The 16,527-nt window shown below is 40.6% G+C and overlaps 1 protein-coding gene across 1 annotated transcript in view; it reads right to left on the minus strand.

Annotated features, from left to right (window-relative positions):
• The window catches only part of MAP4 (microtubule associated protein 4), a 206,039-nt gene that overhangs the window by 44,479 nt on the left and 145,033 nt on the right, over positions 1–16,527 (minus strand). The window contains exons 4-7 of the mRNA XM_042782424.1: positions 10,625–10,738; positions 8,645–8,782; positions 6,634–7,833; positions 5,890–6,012 (exon numbers count right to left, since the gene is read on the minus strand). Coding sequence (XP_042638358.1) covers positions 5,890–6,012; positions 6,634–7,833; positions 8,645–8,782; positions 10,625–10,738 — 1,575 coding nt within the window. The remainder of the gene's footprint in view (positions 1–5,889; positions 6,013–6,633; positions 7,834–8,644; positions 8,783–10,624; positions 10,739–16,527) is intronic.

A 16,527-nucleotide genomic window follows, 5' to 3' on the forward strand; every position in this document is an offset into this window, starting at 1 on the left:
CAGGAGGCACAATGCCTCTCTCTCTTTTTTTTTTTTTTTAATAGTAATTGTTGGACTGTGATGGGCCTTCTGCTGAACAATTTATTGTTGGCAATTTAACTTCTCTTGAAACGCAAGACTCAGTGCTAGGTAATAAAAGCATGCAACCCAGTCACCAGCCTCCTAACTGGACACAAAGCATGTGTTACAGAAAACACATAATTAGTAATCATAGATTTCCATGCCAACAAACCAATGATTAACAAGGATGATTCGAGTCTGAATGGAACCAAGGCACAAGCTTTCGAGCATTTTGATGCTGACTCAACAACCACAAGCACACACATTTCCCCAGCAACGGCTGTTTCATACCAATGGACTTCTGTTGCTTGGCTCGCTCTCGTTCCTGGATTGTAGACTTTGGCAGAAGTGGAGTAAGTCCTCGGGACTTGGTGGGTCTCATGTAGCCTTTCATCGGTTCTGCCATTCGGCTTCTATCTTCCTTCTTTCTTTCTCCCAGGGCCATAGGTTCAGATACTTCTGTTCTTTTCAGAGATGTCTCCAATAACTTATCTTTGGGTTCTGGGAGCTGAAGACTCTTGGAAGCAGTCACTACTAACTCATCTACGACTCCAGGAGTAGTTTCAACTCTGCCACTTAAGAAATCTGACTGGAGGTCTGATGATGCCAAGGAAACATACTCTAGTTCTGTGATTTTAGAAGCCAGGCTACTATCTTTCGATTTATCCTTTTTACTTTTTGGAGGCAAAAGAGTTGTATCTATTTCCTCATTCAAATTATCTGGGTCCTTGGAATCTCTACATTCAGCATTTTGGTCTTCACAGAAACTGGGCTTTTGTGCTTTGTCTCCCAGTAAATCAGCAATTTGAGTTGGAGCAGACCATTCCTCAGTTTCTTTTTCTTTTTTCACTGGATATGTTGGAAAATTACCCCTATCTGTAGCTGATTCTAGGTCCCTGACTTCTCCTGGTAGGCTTCGGTCTTCTTCTTGTGCTCTAGGAAGAATATGGCCTGTTGCTGGCTCTGTGCTTTTCTCTAACGAATGTTCAAATGCACCACTGTGCACTGACTCAGATTTTCCTACTACATGCCCTCCATCTATCCCTGCTTCAGTTTTCTTAGGATCAGCAAGCTCACTTTTATTCTTACAGTAGGGATCTCCATGGCTGTTAACTGTTTGTATGGCTGCTGGGAAAATTAGGGCAACTCCTATGTTTGTAGAAGGCCTAGCAGAGGAAGCCTTGGGTCTTTCTTGACCTGAGACTCCATCTTTGCTGCAGTTATCTACTGCTACTAGTTTGCAAACCTGGGCTGGGGCTGCTGCTTGTCCACTTTCTGCCAAGGCATCTGGAAAGGAATCACCTTCCTTTACTACCTGAGGAGCACGAGTGGGAGGTTTTTCATAGACTGCTGATTCCACAGCCTCTAGAGGGATTAACTTATTCATTGACCCTGGTGGTGTTCTGGGACAGGTATATGTAATATTTCTATTTTCATCCACATAGCCCAGTCCTTCAATTCTGTGATTCCCTGTGGTTTCCATGGGAACATGCATTTTTGCTGCATCTATCTCATTCTCCAGAATGTGCTTCTCGGCAAAATTATTTTTAACCTTTTTACTTTTTTCATCATTACTCCCTTTATTTGGTTTGTCAGCCACTGCAGTGCGCCCTTTAGCTGCATCTGTCTTACTCTCCTCAGCCAGCAGTAAAGGAACAAATTCTACCCCCCGTATTTGGTCTTGGCAGCTCACATCTGTCACCATGGCTGCTGGTTCAGTAACAGAACAACCCTTGGCTGTGCTTATTTTGTTCTCACACAAAGCCCCAAGCTCAAAAGAAGGAGCCTCAACATTTCTACCCTTTGTGTCAACTAATGCCACTGTGGGTATATCTGCTGTATCTGAGAACAAAGGATCATGCATTTGGGGAAACTCCTTGTTTTTATGGGGACTCCTATCAGCATCTCCATCTTTACTTACAAAAGGTGGAATATCGACTTCTGTCTTGCTCTCCATTCTAGCACGCTGTGTGGAATAACCATTTTTCAACTTTTTGTTTTTGCCTTCATTGCCTCTCTTTTTAGGCTTTTCAGAAATCCTGGGAGCTGCCTCAAAATCCACCCAAGGACATTTTCCTTCCTTTCTCTTGTTATTGACACCCATATCTATGGCCACACTTCCTCCTTCTGGACTACCCCCATAAGTCTGAGTCATGCCTGACTCAATCAATGGCACCTTAGGGTCAATCTTCTCCTTAGGTTCCATCATCACTGCTGCCTCAGTGAGATCAGCCATGATCTCTGGTTGTTTTGCAGAATCCAGCCCCTGCTCCTTATCCTTATTCCCAGCAGTTACTCCTTCTGTTTTGAGGGCTGGTTCACTCAGCACAAGGTCAGCCGTGCTGTCCTTCTGGCTGTCTAGAGGAAATGATAGTTCAGATCTTGCTCTCACTTTCCCAGAATTTGTTCTCACCTTTCCAGAACTTCCCCTTCCCTTCCTGCTTTTGCCATCAACTGCCATCCTCTTAAATGGTTCATTCCCTAGCTCAGGGACCTGATGTAACACCTTCCCCTGCAGCTGCTCAGAAACAAAGTTGCTGATCGCTTGTTTTTCCTTGGGAAAAGCTTCCTTTTTGAGTTCTTTAACCTCTTCAACTCCTTCAGAAAACTCTTTCTGTTTAATATCCTGCAGGTTAGTCGTTTTACTTTCATCATCCCCTTCTTTTAGAATACTTTCTAATGGATTACTTGCTGTCAAAGTAGGTATCAAATTAGGCAGTTCTTTTGCTGTTGTGGGTCTTGAAACACTACCCTTAACCTCTTCGTTCACAACAGGAGAGTAACCCTCTTTGGGTCTGATCTCCAAAGGAACTTCTATATGGCACACAGAAGTTTCTGAAAGGGGTTCTTTTAGATTGAGAGAGTCTATTCCCTGGCTTTTATGTACAGGAGTCTTCAGCTGGGGTTTGCATTCATCTTGCTGCAGCAATTTCTTGTCTTGGTTCAGTGGTACTGGACGTTTGACCTCTGAATCTACTCTCAGCCGAGGCTGAGAGTTTACTTCAGTTTTCGTGGGTTCTTCCGGAGAAAAAGGAACTCTGAGACTCTCTGACACATAGTTCTCAGCTACCAGTTTAGCTGCTCTGGAGCCAACTACATGCTCCTTTGTCAAGTTTTCTCTGGATATAGGTCCATATTCTGTGCCCATGGTGGCAGAATGGTTGGAGAGAACACCTGATTTTTGTGAGTCAGGTGCAAAATAATGACTTTTAGGCTCATCTGGATTGTCATCATCCCAAAGTCCCCCTGCCCGAGGTTGAGAATATCTCTTTTGCTTTGGTTTCTTCTTTTTTTTCTTCATCATCATTGGTGTGCTTTCTACATCCCAGGCCTCCCTGCCAACATCCCTCTGTGGTTCAAGGAAGTCAACATGAATAGCTTTTCTCTGGTTCCCAGGCTCGCCACAGGAAGATGAACCAGAGACCCAACCCAACTCAGACAAAGAGCCCAGTCTGGGATCAAGAGTCTTCCGTGGAGAAGAGCCTCCCAGCAGCTCAGGAGGGACCCTGGCAGGCCTGGGACGGGCTGACCTGCGGTCACTGGGTCTGCAAACTTGTTTGGCTTGTGTGGTAGGGATACCTGCAATATATGAAGTTGGCTAGAATTCCAAACAAAAACTCCTTGTTATTGTTTCTTTCTTTTTTTAAAGGCAATTTAGTGACTCATTTACAGTCTATTTTCACCACCCCATATACTAATTTGTTTAGGAAAAGAACTAAACAAATTCTCCTAACTAAACAGTTCTTACCCTTAACTGGGATCAGCAAATATTAATAGAGATCATCATTTCAGATAAAGATTTTTTCAAACATGTTTAAAAAATGTTTGAAACATGAAGAATGAAATTCAAAGTGAAGTCTTCTCATCTCTATGTAAACACTTACTGCCTATAAATCTTATCTGATACTTACGTTTGCCATTATTTTTAGTAGGTACATAAATCCCAATTCTTCAACAAGATAGTAAGACTCTAGAAGTTATCTTGCAAGTCTTTATATGCCAATAGACCTCAGTGATTAAGACATAGAAACATGTCTTGTCTCTTTCTGGTGATATTTATTAATTGAGTGAATAAAATATCATTTTGGACAGGATTTACCATTTTGAGAGTCTGTCACCAACATTCTATTAGATACTTGTCAACTAACCAGATCAATTCTGGGAAGCAGATCAGAAGAAGGACAGATTTAATCTCCTCCTCCTCCTCCTACTACTACACATATACACAAATACTAAATTAGAATTTTGGCCAAAGAAAAATTAGAATTTTGGCCAAAGAAAAACTTCATCATTCTATTATTCTATTACTAGAGCATTCTACTTTGAAAGACAAATGTTTTACATTTCAAAGTTCTGTTCCTAAAGGCACTTTCCAAAAAAGGGATATAGTTAAGGTGACATAAACTAGGTAATGAATTAAATCAGTTAGGATGAGAACCCCAGGAAAAGATTTGAGAAAGTAATCTGATCCCAACTTCAGCCCCCTAGGCAAGTCAATGGGCGTGAATACAAGATCCTGAAAATAGTTCCATTGAAAAGCAGGTCCGATACCAGCTCTTGTCAAGTCTGACCAAGTGAACTGATTTCAAAGAACATTAACATATTTAAATAGTAACTTTTCTGGTCCTTACCCCTCCAAGGCTCTCAACCTTGATCTCAGGTCAATTAGTGTTTCTCTTAAAATTGTGCTGGGCCTCAGTACCCCATAGCATTTGTGACACTGACTTGGCAATTAACCAGCAGCAATTTGGTGCCATCTCTTACATTATTTTATTCAATTATTATGTAAATCCTTGGTTTCAGAGTTCATGCCTGAGAGCTTCTCGCTTCATGCAGACTATAATAACCCAAGGAAAGGGCCAGGACTTAAATATCTATGTGCCTCAGGATGGTGCATTTTGCACACAAGAAACACTTGATAAGTTTTTACTGATATGTTGAGGGTTAGCTCCCATTAGGTGTTAGATAGTGTGCAAAGCACTGCTGTTGTTGTTGTTATGTGCCATCGAGTCCGCCCCGACTCATAGCGACCCCTCCTTGGGTTTCCGAGGCAGTATCACTACAGAAGTAGGATTGCCCAACCTTCCTTCGGAGGAGTGGCTGGTGGGTTTGAACTGCCAGCCTTCGGTTAACAGTCAAGTGCTTTAGCCACTATGCTACCAGAGCTCCTTGCAAAGCACTAGGGACTCTAAGTGAAGTAAATCATGGCCCCTGCCCTCAAAGAGTTCAGAGACAGAAAAAAAGTAAATAAAGAATCGTAAAGCTGATAATCATATGAACATGCTTGTGGCTTACCATCAAAAACTTGTCATTTTAAAGTTCACAGAATAACAGAACGTTAGGTTGGAACTTATCTTAGTGCAGAACTTCTCAAGCTTTAGTATATGTAAGAATTATCCAGGACATCTTGTTAAAATGTATTTTATGATTCAGAAAGTCTGAGGTGCAGCCCAAGATTCTGCATTTCTAACAAGCCCAGGAATATGCAGATCGTTGTTGGGCCATGGAACACAGTGTAACTACCAAGAATTTAGAGCACATTTTGACCAATTTCCTCCTCTTATTAGCTGAGTAAACTGATACCTGTTCACGACATAATAGTAAATAGCTAAACTGGATAAAAAGTAGGTGTCCTAAATTTATCTAGTGGTAATTTAAAAAAGCATGAAACAAGCAGACTTATCTCAGAGAGAAAAAAAAAAAAAAAAAAACCTGACTGCATAATCACACAGTTTATTATCACCAAAAAATCAGAGACAATGTCTACTACCATCACCCACCATTCCCAGTTTAAGTGGTTTTGAAATCCATTTTGTGTTCCTAACTTACCTGAGGTCTCTGAAGAAAGCTCATTAAGTTGACTACTGAATTGTTTCTTTTGCTCTAGTTTCTCTAACTCAGAATCCTCATCTGTTGGCAAGTTGTACTTCTGGCCCACGGCTGTGACTGGTTCTAAAGGTAACAGTAAAAAACCACACAAGTTTCAGAAAAGAACTATTTCTGAAACTACTTCTCAGAAATAGGAGACAGGAATAGTTTTTGAAGACATCTGTTAAAATGGGCAGCAGAGAAACCAAGTGGTAGTTGTGAAGTAGATGGAGTTCGGAGGGTTTTTTACTTTGTTTCAAAGATGGGAAAAATAACAGATGCTTGTAATGTTGGTGGGAATGATTCAATAACAAGGGGAAAGATTTGAAAAGGCCAGAAAGGGAACAGTTTAAGGCAATATACTTGAGTAGGCAAGAGGTGATAGGCTTTAGTATAAAATCGCCTTAATTAGAAGCAGGGACATTTACTTGTAAGTAACCAGAGGGAGGCAGAGTCTGTGGATGTTTTCTTCTATTGCTTCAATTATCTGTAAGAGAACTAAGATCAGCAGAGAAGAAATATGGAGGTGTAAAAGGATGTAAATAATATAGGTGAGAAAGTTATCTAGGAGAGTAGGAATGTGAATATACTTCCAAACTACAGCATATGATTGCCTTTATTTACCTGGAACGATGTTTGTCCATTATCCTTCTTAAGACTACACTCTGGTAGACAGAAATACTGAGAGCAAGCATAAGCTCATACCTGGTGAAATCATGGAAGTAGGTGCAGGTGACAGCCCCTTATCCTGGAAAGATTTTAACTGAGAATCCTGACTTATTCCTTCCTGTGTCCGTGGAATTTCCATGCCCTGAACTGGAGCTGATGCCACCTTTGCTTTGGAGGGTGGTGTAACATCCTTGGTTAGAGTCACATCATTGGCCTGGGTCACGTCTGATCCAGAGGGAAGAGTCATAGGCAGGACCACCTCTGTTTTTGGAGGCAGAGGCATGTCCTTTACCAAGGCTACCTCTTCTGGGAGTGGAGCCACATTCTTGACTGGGGCCACCTCTGCTTTTGGAGGCAGAGCCACATCCTTGGCAGGAGCCACCTCTGCTTTTAGAAACAGAGGCATGTCCTTTATTAGGGCTACCTCTCCTTGGAATGGAGCCATATCCTTGACTGGGGTCACCTCTGCTTTTGGAGGTAAAGCCATATCTTTGACTGAGGCCACATCTGTTTCAGGGGATGGAGCCACATGCTTGACTGGGGTCACCTCTGCTTTTGAAGGTGGAGCCACATCTTTGACTGAGGCCACATCTGTTTCAGGGGATGGAGCCAAATCCTTGACTGGGGCCACCTCTGCTTTTGGAGATGGAGCCACATCCTTGACTGGGGCCACCTCTGCTTTTGGAGATGGAGCCACACCCTTGATTGGAGCCACCTCTATTTCTGTGGACAGAGCCACATCCCTGGGAAGAGTTACCTCTGTTCCTGAGGATAGGGACACCTCTTTGGTTGGGGTTATTTCTGTCAATGTTACATTGTCTTTAGCCAGTGCCACCTCTATTTCTGAGAGTGACACCATGCCCTCAGCTGAGGCCAAATCCATTTTAATAGGTGGTGCCACCTGTGTTTCTTTAAACAGTGTCATATTCTTGTCCAGGGTTACCTCTGTTTCTGAGGACAGTACCATGTCCTTGTCCAAAGATACATTTGTTTTTGTAGGCAACACAATATCCTTAGCTGTGACCTCTGTTTCTTTGGGTAGTACCACATCCTTGACTATAGCCGAATCTGATGCAGTGAATGGTTCCATATCCTTGGCCAGTGCCATCTCTGTTTCTGTGGCTGGCTCCAAGTCCTTGGCCAGTGTCACCTCTGTTTCTCTAGGTGGCATTATTTCTAATACTTCTGTGGGTGCTCTCTCTTTTGCTGAGGTCATTTCTACCTCCATAGTTGGCTCTAAGGAAAATAAATTAAGACATTTAGGACCATCATTGTCTACTGCAAACTCTGCATTCAAAGTTTACTTTCTTAGGAACAGGACTATTTTGGTTTTGTGACCATAGCACCCTAAACATAACTAAAGAAACTGTCCAATTAATGAATTTCTGCCTACTGTTTGACAGTCCTAGCACTCAGAAGACTAGGAGGTACTGGGAGGATACATAGTATAGGGAGGGAAAGTAAAGGAGAAAAAAAATATAAGTGTTTTTTTTTTTAAAAGTACACAATTAGTATTAGAAAGGGAATCTTGTGAGGCAGCTGGTCAATAATCCTTACTATTTAAAAAAGAAAAAAAACAAAAAAACCCAAAGTTTTAAATCTGCAAGGAATTAAAGAAGCCATTTATTTTGCCCACTGACCCCAAATATTATAATTCAACTATAATTCCCCCAACTGTGGTATCAGTAATGTTGTTGTTGTTAGCTGCCATCAAGTTAATTCCAATTCATGGCTGTCCCAGGTGTTACAGGGCGGAACTGCTCCACAGGGTTTTCTTGGCTGTAATATTAATGGAAGCACATCACCAGGCCTTTCTTCTGCAGTACCACTGTATTCCAAACGCCACCCTTTAGATTCCCAGTTGAGCATAAACCATGTACACCACCAAGGGATCTGGTATCAGTCATATAAACTTAAAAATATTTGTGATAGTTCTAAAATTTTTATCTTTATGTGGTACAAGTGGCTAAAAAAATATGTCTGGTGCTTTATATAGATTATTGATACTGTAATCATTAACGGATAAAGGAAGATTCTGATCACTTACCTTCTGTGGGCTGCAGAGGTTGCTTAATAGACTCTGGGGAAATGAAAGATGCCAAGTGTGGAGAGTTTGGGGCTTCCACTGGCCACTCCTGATGTACATCACTAGGTGCTGAAGAAAATGCGTCACAGCGTGGCATACCTACGATTGAAACACAAAGAAATACATTTTTTGAAACGTAGGCAACACTAAGGAGAAAAAGCGTTTGATATTTAGAATCAGGTGTATATAATGCTGGGAGCTCTGGTAGCATAATGCCTAAGGCATTTGACTGCTAACCAGAAGGCTGGTGGTTCAAACCCACCAACCCACTCCTTGGAAGGAAGATTGGGCAATCTACTTCCACGGTGATACTGCCTCAGAAACCTAAGGAGGGGTCGCTATGAGTCAGATCTGGCTTGACAACAGTGAGTTTGGTTTGGTTTGGTATATAATGCCATAAAGACATTAAGAACCAATGAAAAACAAAGCAAGAAAGTTTTTTTTTTTTTTTAATTGTGATTTGGGTGAAGATTTACAGAGCAAATTCACTTTCCATACAGCAGTTCACATATACTTTGTCTCATGTCATTGACCACAGTTTATCACAAGGCAACAGCTCCCCTCCCACTTCCTCTCCACAGTTACCTCTTCCCAGTGTCCATCCCTCCATGCCCTCCTGCCCCCGAGCTGTCTCCGTGTGCATAAGCAGACCTTCTTTCTCCCATGATTGTTCTCTCCAAGGAGTGTATCTACTTGAGGTAAATGTTCAACTCATATGCCTGTCTTTTGTTTGGCTGGAAACCACAGGTGTGGGTTCAATTCCAGACCTGAAGGACAGCTAGGGGCCATAGTCTCAGTGGTTCCACCAGGCTCTATCGGACCAGCAAACCTGGTCCCCCTTTTTTTTTTTTTTCCTCCAAACGATTTTGAGTTTTGTCAAAGCAAGAAAGTTTTAAAAGAAAAACAAATTGTTCAGGTTTTAGTTAATTGTTAATAGGAGGTTATAATATCTAATAATCAACACTGATTGGAACATTTACCGGCTGCCTCCTATACTGTATTACAAAGATTTACAACACCAAAGATTAACCTCCAGCTCCAACATCACAATCTACACAATATAGTGTAGCAAGGAATTATGAACTTTAATTTTGTCATCTTTAAAAGGCATTAACATTTCCCTTTCTAACATTAGAAAACAATTTTATGAAAATGCTTTATACATTAAGAACTTGGTAAGTAAAAAAGGATTATCATTATGATGTCCTATGCCAGGCAGAATAGGGGATTTAAAAAGACATGGTCCCTGCTAATGAGCTTATAGAAGAGGAGTCAAAGTTAAAATCAATGTTATCAGGAGACTAGATGGATAGCAACAAAGAATTAATTTAATATATTTTTTTCCAAAAGATCTTCAGTTCAAAGAAAAGTATAAATGAAACATCATTAGTCAGGGTCTCATGATTATAATTAAATAATCATAAAAATTATATAATATAAATTATAAGCATTGTTTGAAGTGAGACTTGATGATGAGTCCTGACCATACTCATGTTAAAAGTTAACATAAAGTCAGCAGTGAGGACACTAGTATTGATAACTACGATCTGTTTAATGTGGACATAGTCTCAACACTATGCTAAGTGCTTTTACATACTGCTATATAATCATCACCACAGTATTTAAGGTAGGAACTAGTGTTGACTTCATTTTATAAACAAAGAAACCAAAGTTTAGGAAGGTTAATCATTTGCCCCAGGCCATGAGCTAGTAAAATGTGAAGATAAAATTTGGCCCTAGATTATAGGACTCTAACTCCTTTGAGGAAGAAGTGAGTAATCCCTGAGCTGCCCAACTAAACATTCTCTTCTTTGACTAGAGAGAGTCACAGCCAAACCCCTATCCACATGATTTTGCACAGTGGTTATCTCCAAAGATGACAGATGAAGGGCCACACTGATCACCTCGAGTTAAGGAATAAATCTAGTTAGAGAACCATACCATAAATGTCTTTCAAAGGATCATTTTGCCCTGTAAGTGTTGAAGCACTGCTTGTTCCACTGGGAAGAAAGAGAAAATCTGCCAGGCCATCATCTTGGTGCATCTTAAAGGAATCTAGAATAAAGAAATAATCCCAAATTCATTCTCAGTGAAAGCAACTAAAAAGGTTAACATTCCTCACATACCGATAATATGTGAATACACATGGTAGGGAATCAATAAATATTCACTAATTCATTTGTTCTTTGTTAATAATATATAATTCCTTATTCTCTAATATTAGAATATTAAAACAGATAGCCAACAAATACTTAAAACCAAAAGGACAATGAGCATTCAAGTATATGACATACTAAGAGGTAAGTATAACAAAACTTTAAAACATATTTACATAGTAAGCATTCATTTTAGGTTATTTAATTTTAAAAAATAACAGCTAGAGCCAGAAGAAGTTAAAAAAAGGAATTTTTCATCTCACATGGATACATAAAGAACACTGTCTTCGAAAAGCTCTCTGAATGAGACAAGGTAAAGAGCTGGCACCCTGAAAGGATGAATAAACTCTAAACTCAGGAACTGGAATGAATAAAGGCATTCAAGACACTGGGTAAACCCTCTACGTTGAGCAAGATTCCTCAGACCAAAGGAGAATTCTCTCTGAGGCAACATTCTCAAAATTAGGCATATTTCTGACTTACTCTGAAGGCTTGTTAAAACAAAGGTTGCTGGGCCCTGAGAATATACATTTCTAACTAGTAGTTCAGTGATGCCATGCTGCTGATCTGAGAACTACTCCCTTAAGGTACTGCAACTCTAAGACATGGTTGCATGAAACCCTAGGCCTTGTGAGAAAGATTATCTTCATGGCACTGAGGATACACCACCTTCTGTCAGTAGTAAGGGTTTTCAGGGTTAGGGGAAGCCACTGCATTGAGGAGTGTGAAGCACAATACTCCTTCTTCAGAATAGCAGGGGAGCGGGAATGTAAACATTAGATCTCTCCAGTTCTACTAGGTTTGGGACAGCGGTTGCTTGCTCTTTCTCACACATTTTCCCTGAGGGAAAACAGGATGCTTGAAGCATCAAAAAGAATAAGTACTGCATGGTCTGCACATCAAGAGCTTGGGTGGTGTAGTATCTAAGGCATTTGACCGGTAACCAGAAAGTTGGTAGTTCAAACCTACCAGCTGATCTGCAGAAGGAAGGTAGGGTAATCTTCTTGTGTAAAGATATACCGCCTCAGAAACCCAATGGGGGTCACTCTGAGCTGGCAATGACTCAATGGGAGTGATTTTGGTTAGGTTTTTTTTTTTGGTGGTGGTGTTTTGGGAGACTGCTAAATTACATTTTGAACCTAGGTGATTTCTACAAAGTTTTATCACTTATTGATTCATTTCTTACTGAGTGCCTATCATGTGGCTGATCCTGTGGGCTCTAAAAACTTAGATGTCCAAGGTCAGGTTTGGGAACATCTAAGAGAGGGATATATTTTACTCCAAATCAAGGAATATCAGTCCTTGACAAATATTTTAGTTGAGAACTAAAGAAATGGGTGGTTAGTGGCAGGGGGCAAGCCTCTTCTCCAGCTACATTCCCTCCTTTGGTGGTATCATTCAATCTCAGTTTAAAATTTCATTTACAGCTCTGAAAGGGATCACAATAGGAGTTCCCTGTTTGAGTGGGAGAAAAATATGGAACAAAACTCAAAAGCATATAAAAGACCAGGCTTACTGGTCTGATAGAGACTGGTGGAACCCCTGAGGATATGACCTTTAAATACCTTTCAAGCTTGGAACTGAACTTACTCCCATAGCTCAAATTTGAGCCAAATACTATAGCGGGACTATAGCGGGAAAACTAACTGCAGGGAGGTATGCACTCATTAGAACAATCAACTGTATGACATTTAAAAGGGCAGCAGCAGATGCCCAGAGATAAAGCTCAGAAGGTAGGAAGGGATAGGAAAGAAGGCCAAAGGGAATTGGTAAACACAGAGAAGAAGTGAGAAGAGTGCTGTTATATTGTGGGGACTGCGACCAATGCCACAAAAGGAAATGTGTATAAACTGCTGAATGGAAAACAAATTTGCTCTGTAAACTTTCAACCGAATCTCAAACACACACACACATACACACACACACATCCACCCCATATCTATAGGGTGGTATAGCTTGAAGTTATCACATTTCATTTTACTTGGATCCATAACCAACATTCATGGAAGGAGTAGTCAAGAAATCAGATGTCACACTGCAATGGGCAAATCTGCTGCAAAAGACTTCTTTAAAGTGCTGAAAAGCAAAGATACCACTTTGAAGACTAAGGTGCACTTAACTTAAGTCATGGTATTTTCAATTGCCTCATATGCATGTGAAGGCTGGACAATGAATAAGGAAGACTGAAAAAGAACTGATGCCTCTGAACTGTGGTGTTGATGAAGAATACTGAAAATACTATGGACTGCCAGAAGAATAAACACATCTATCCTGGAAGAAGTACAGCTGGAATCTCTTTAGAAGCAAGAATGGCCAGACTTCAGTGACTTCTGATAAGATGTGGGAATAGGCAGACAAGCTACACAGACCCTCATCAACAAAGAAAAGAGAAACCAATTGACACAGATACAGGAGATAATCCTGGAGCCCTGAGCTTTGAAAGGAAGGATACAGAAGTGGATTAAACACCAACTAGTTGAGGAACCCGAATGAAAACAGTGAGTATGGAGACAAATACCTACAGACTGTCAGCTATCCTGATGGCACGGACAGACTATTTCCAAGTGGTGTAGGACCTGAGAATTAACCTAAAAATAGGCCCTACTAGCCAAGGGCTGCATGGATGACTGTGCTAGTGGTTAATGACTAAAAAGGGAAATAGCAAAGAAGGAGACAAACTGAGCTGTGGACTTTTGGCGTTCTGGAGGGTGCAGCCATTTTGAATGTTTACAAGCAGCAGGCATTTTGGTTATTTAAAGAGACAGCATTCTCATTCAGATTCAAGGCACCTAAGAATAAGCTCTACTTGCTAAGGACAGCACAGACATGCAGGTGGCTAACAAGTAGAAAGGAGACAGACAGGTGATGAGTGCATAAGTGCTGCCAACTAGTGAACAGAGGAGCACCGCACCCCATTGACTCAAGATACATCCAAAGAAAACAAAAATCTTGGGCAAATCACTCCAACACAGATCATCAATTAAACATAAACACAAAAACATCAAGTGTCTCGGAAACAACGGACCATCACAATCCACACAAAGCAGCAAGATAAAGCAGGAGAAAAAAGGGTCCAGGACATATACCCAGAGCACATCCTTGAGGAAGAAGCACCATTGGAACTCCCTGATAAAGAATTCAAAAGAAATATATCAAGATACCTTCAACGGACTGAAAGACAGATCAAGGAAAACACTAAAAACATTGAGGAAAACAAAAAGAAAGCCCGAGAACAATTTCAGAAGACAATATAAGAACAAAATGAAAAATGAGAAATGATACAAAATCTACAGATAGAAATGCAGATGATTAATGATAAATTTTCAGAAATAGATAAGACATTGAATCATTAAAGAAGTAGAAGTAAATCAATGGAAGAAAGAATTAGTGAGACTGAACACAAATACCTCATACTCTTTTGGAAAGGGATCAATCAGAAAAAAGATCAAAACAAACTAAAGAAAGCCTACAGTTAATGTGGGATACCATTAAAAGGAATGATCTCTGTGTAATTGGAATTCCGAGACAGGAAGAAACAATTAAAACTACAAAGAAAATTGCCAAAGATTTGTTACAAGAGACTTTCCCTAATACGACGAAAGACGAGAATATATCCATTCAAGAAGTCCAACAAACCCTAGACAGGAATAGATCTCAAAAGAAAATCACCAAGATGTATCATCATCAAACTCACCAAAACCAAAGACAAAGAAAGAATCTCGAAAGCAGCACAGGAAAAACAAAGTGACCTACAAGGGGCAACCAGTAAGACTAAGCTTGGATTTCTCGGCAGAAACCATGCAGGTGAGAAGGCAATGGGATGGTATATATAAAACCCTGAAAGAAAAAAAAATGTCCAACCAAGAATTACATACCCAGCAAAACTGGCGCTCTGATATGATGGTGAAATAAGGACATTTCCAGATAAGCAGAAATTAAGGGAATTTGTTAAAACCAAACTAATCTTATAAGAGATGCTAAGGGGAGCCCTTTGGACAGAAAAGCAACAACAGCCAACAACATTACTGACCATTAACACACATGATGATATAACCCAGAAACCAAACCAGCTATGGAAGTATCCAAAGTAAATAAGCCTACAAGATTGCAAACAGGGAACCAGAGACACGAACGACAAATGAGGACAACTACAAACCAAAAAGAGTCGGAAAAAAAGGGGGATTAACCAAAGATGGTGGACTAGGCAGAAAGACTGCACAGACCCTCTTCAACAAAGAAAAGGGAAACCAATTAACACAGACACAGAATATAATCCTGGACCCCTGAGCCTTGAAGGGAAGGATATAGAAGTGGACTAAACCCCAACTAGCAGAAGAATTTGCGTGAAAATACCAAAAAAGGAGACAGATGGAGCTGTGGTCTGGCAGTGATTCTGAGCGATCCTGATGGCACAGACAGCTTGGAGATTCCCGAGTGGTGGTAGGACCTAAGAATTAACCTAAAGATCACCCTGCTAGCCAGGGACTGCACGGAGGACTGTACACAGTCGCTGGGGAACAAACGGAGAAGGTGAAGAGAAAGGTGGGCTGAGCTGTGGACTTTCGCCGGTCTGGAGGACGCTGCCATTTTGAAGGTTTAAAAAGCAGCTTGACTGTTTTGGATATTTAAAGAGACAGCGCTCTCGCAGATTCCTGGGGCTTGAGAACACGTTCTGTTTTCTAGCAACCCCAAGGACACTCGGGACCTGCAAGACTGACAAAGTAGGACATTCCTCTTGTTACTCTTATACCCCACACCCGCTTGGTGAACAGAGGTGTGGCCATCCCCCACTCCCACCTACCTTCTGGGCCCACAGGAACTCCATCACAGTCTGTGTGCTCAGACAGAGCCTGGATACCCTGCCCTGTCCTCCACCAATTTTTTTTTTTTCTCTTTTTCTCTTTCTTTTTTCTGATGATTAGTTTGCTTGTATTTGTCTGTTTTTTAAAAAAACTAATATCATTAATACTTTTGTCCTTTTTATTATTATTCTTAATCTTCCCCTTGCCAGTTACTAGTTTTCAGAATTTTTTCTTTTCCCTGTGCCTGGTTGAAGTTTTTTTTTTTTTTTTTTAATTTAAGGGTTTTTTTTTCCCCCCCTTTTTTTCTCATGGTTAACATTCCCTGTTCATTGATTTTCATTTTGCATTTTTCCCATTTTTTTCATTTATTATTCTCCTTCTCTAATATTTTTTTTCTTAGTGCCCTATCCCCAGATAGTGCAGGTTTTCTTGTTTTTTCGTCTATTTTTCCCTTTTTTGGTTACGATTCCTGTGTGATTACATGGTGTGTTTTTCATCCGTGGGCTTTTAGTTTTCTGATCATTATTCAATTGTAATATGTGTCTAACTGAGTGGGAGACAACAACAGTCCCCATAAGACACAACTACACCCACACCTCCTGCAACTTCACTTACTGAGGGAGAACCACTACCTTCTCCTCAACCAATGGACCAACAATAAAAAACCACCAAGAAAAGCCTGAATCACCCTTGGCTGCTCTTCACAAACAGTTAACAGGGATCTAAATACAACACCACGATGCCTTGGAAACAACAGACCATCAGAGTCCACACAAAGAAGCAAGATAAAGTGGTAGAAACAAGGAAGCAGGATACAGACCCAGAACACATCCCTGAGGAAGAAGCAGCATTGGAACTCTGATAAGGAATTCAAAAGATTTTTCTT

This window comes from Orycteropus afer, unplaced genomic scaffold (assembly GCF_000298275.1).
Source record: "Orycteropus afer afer isolate SDZICR_OR568_19922 unplaced genomic scaffold, OryAfe1.0 scaffold00311, whole genome shotgun sequence".
NCBI classification, from domain to species: Eukaryota; Metazoa; Chordata; class Mammalia; order Tubulidentata; family Orycteropodidae; genus Orycteropus; species Orycteropus afer.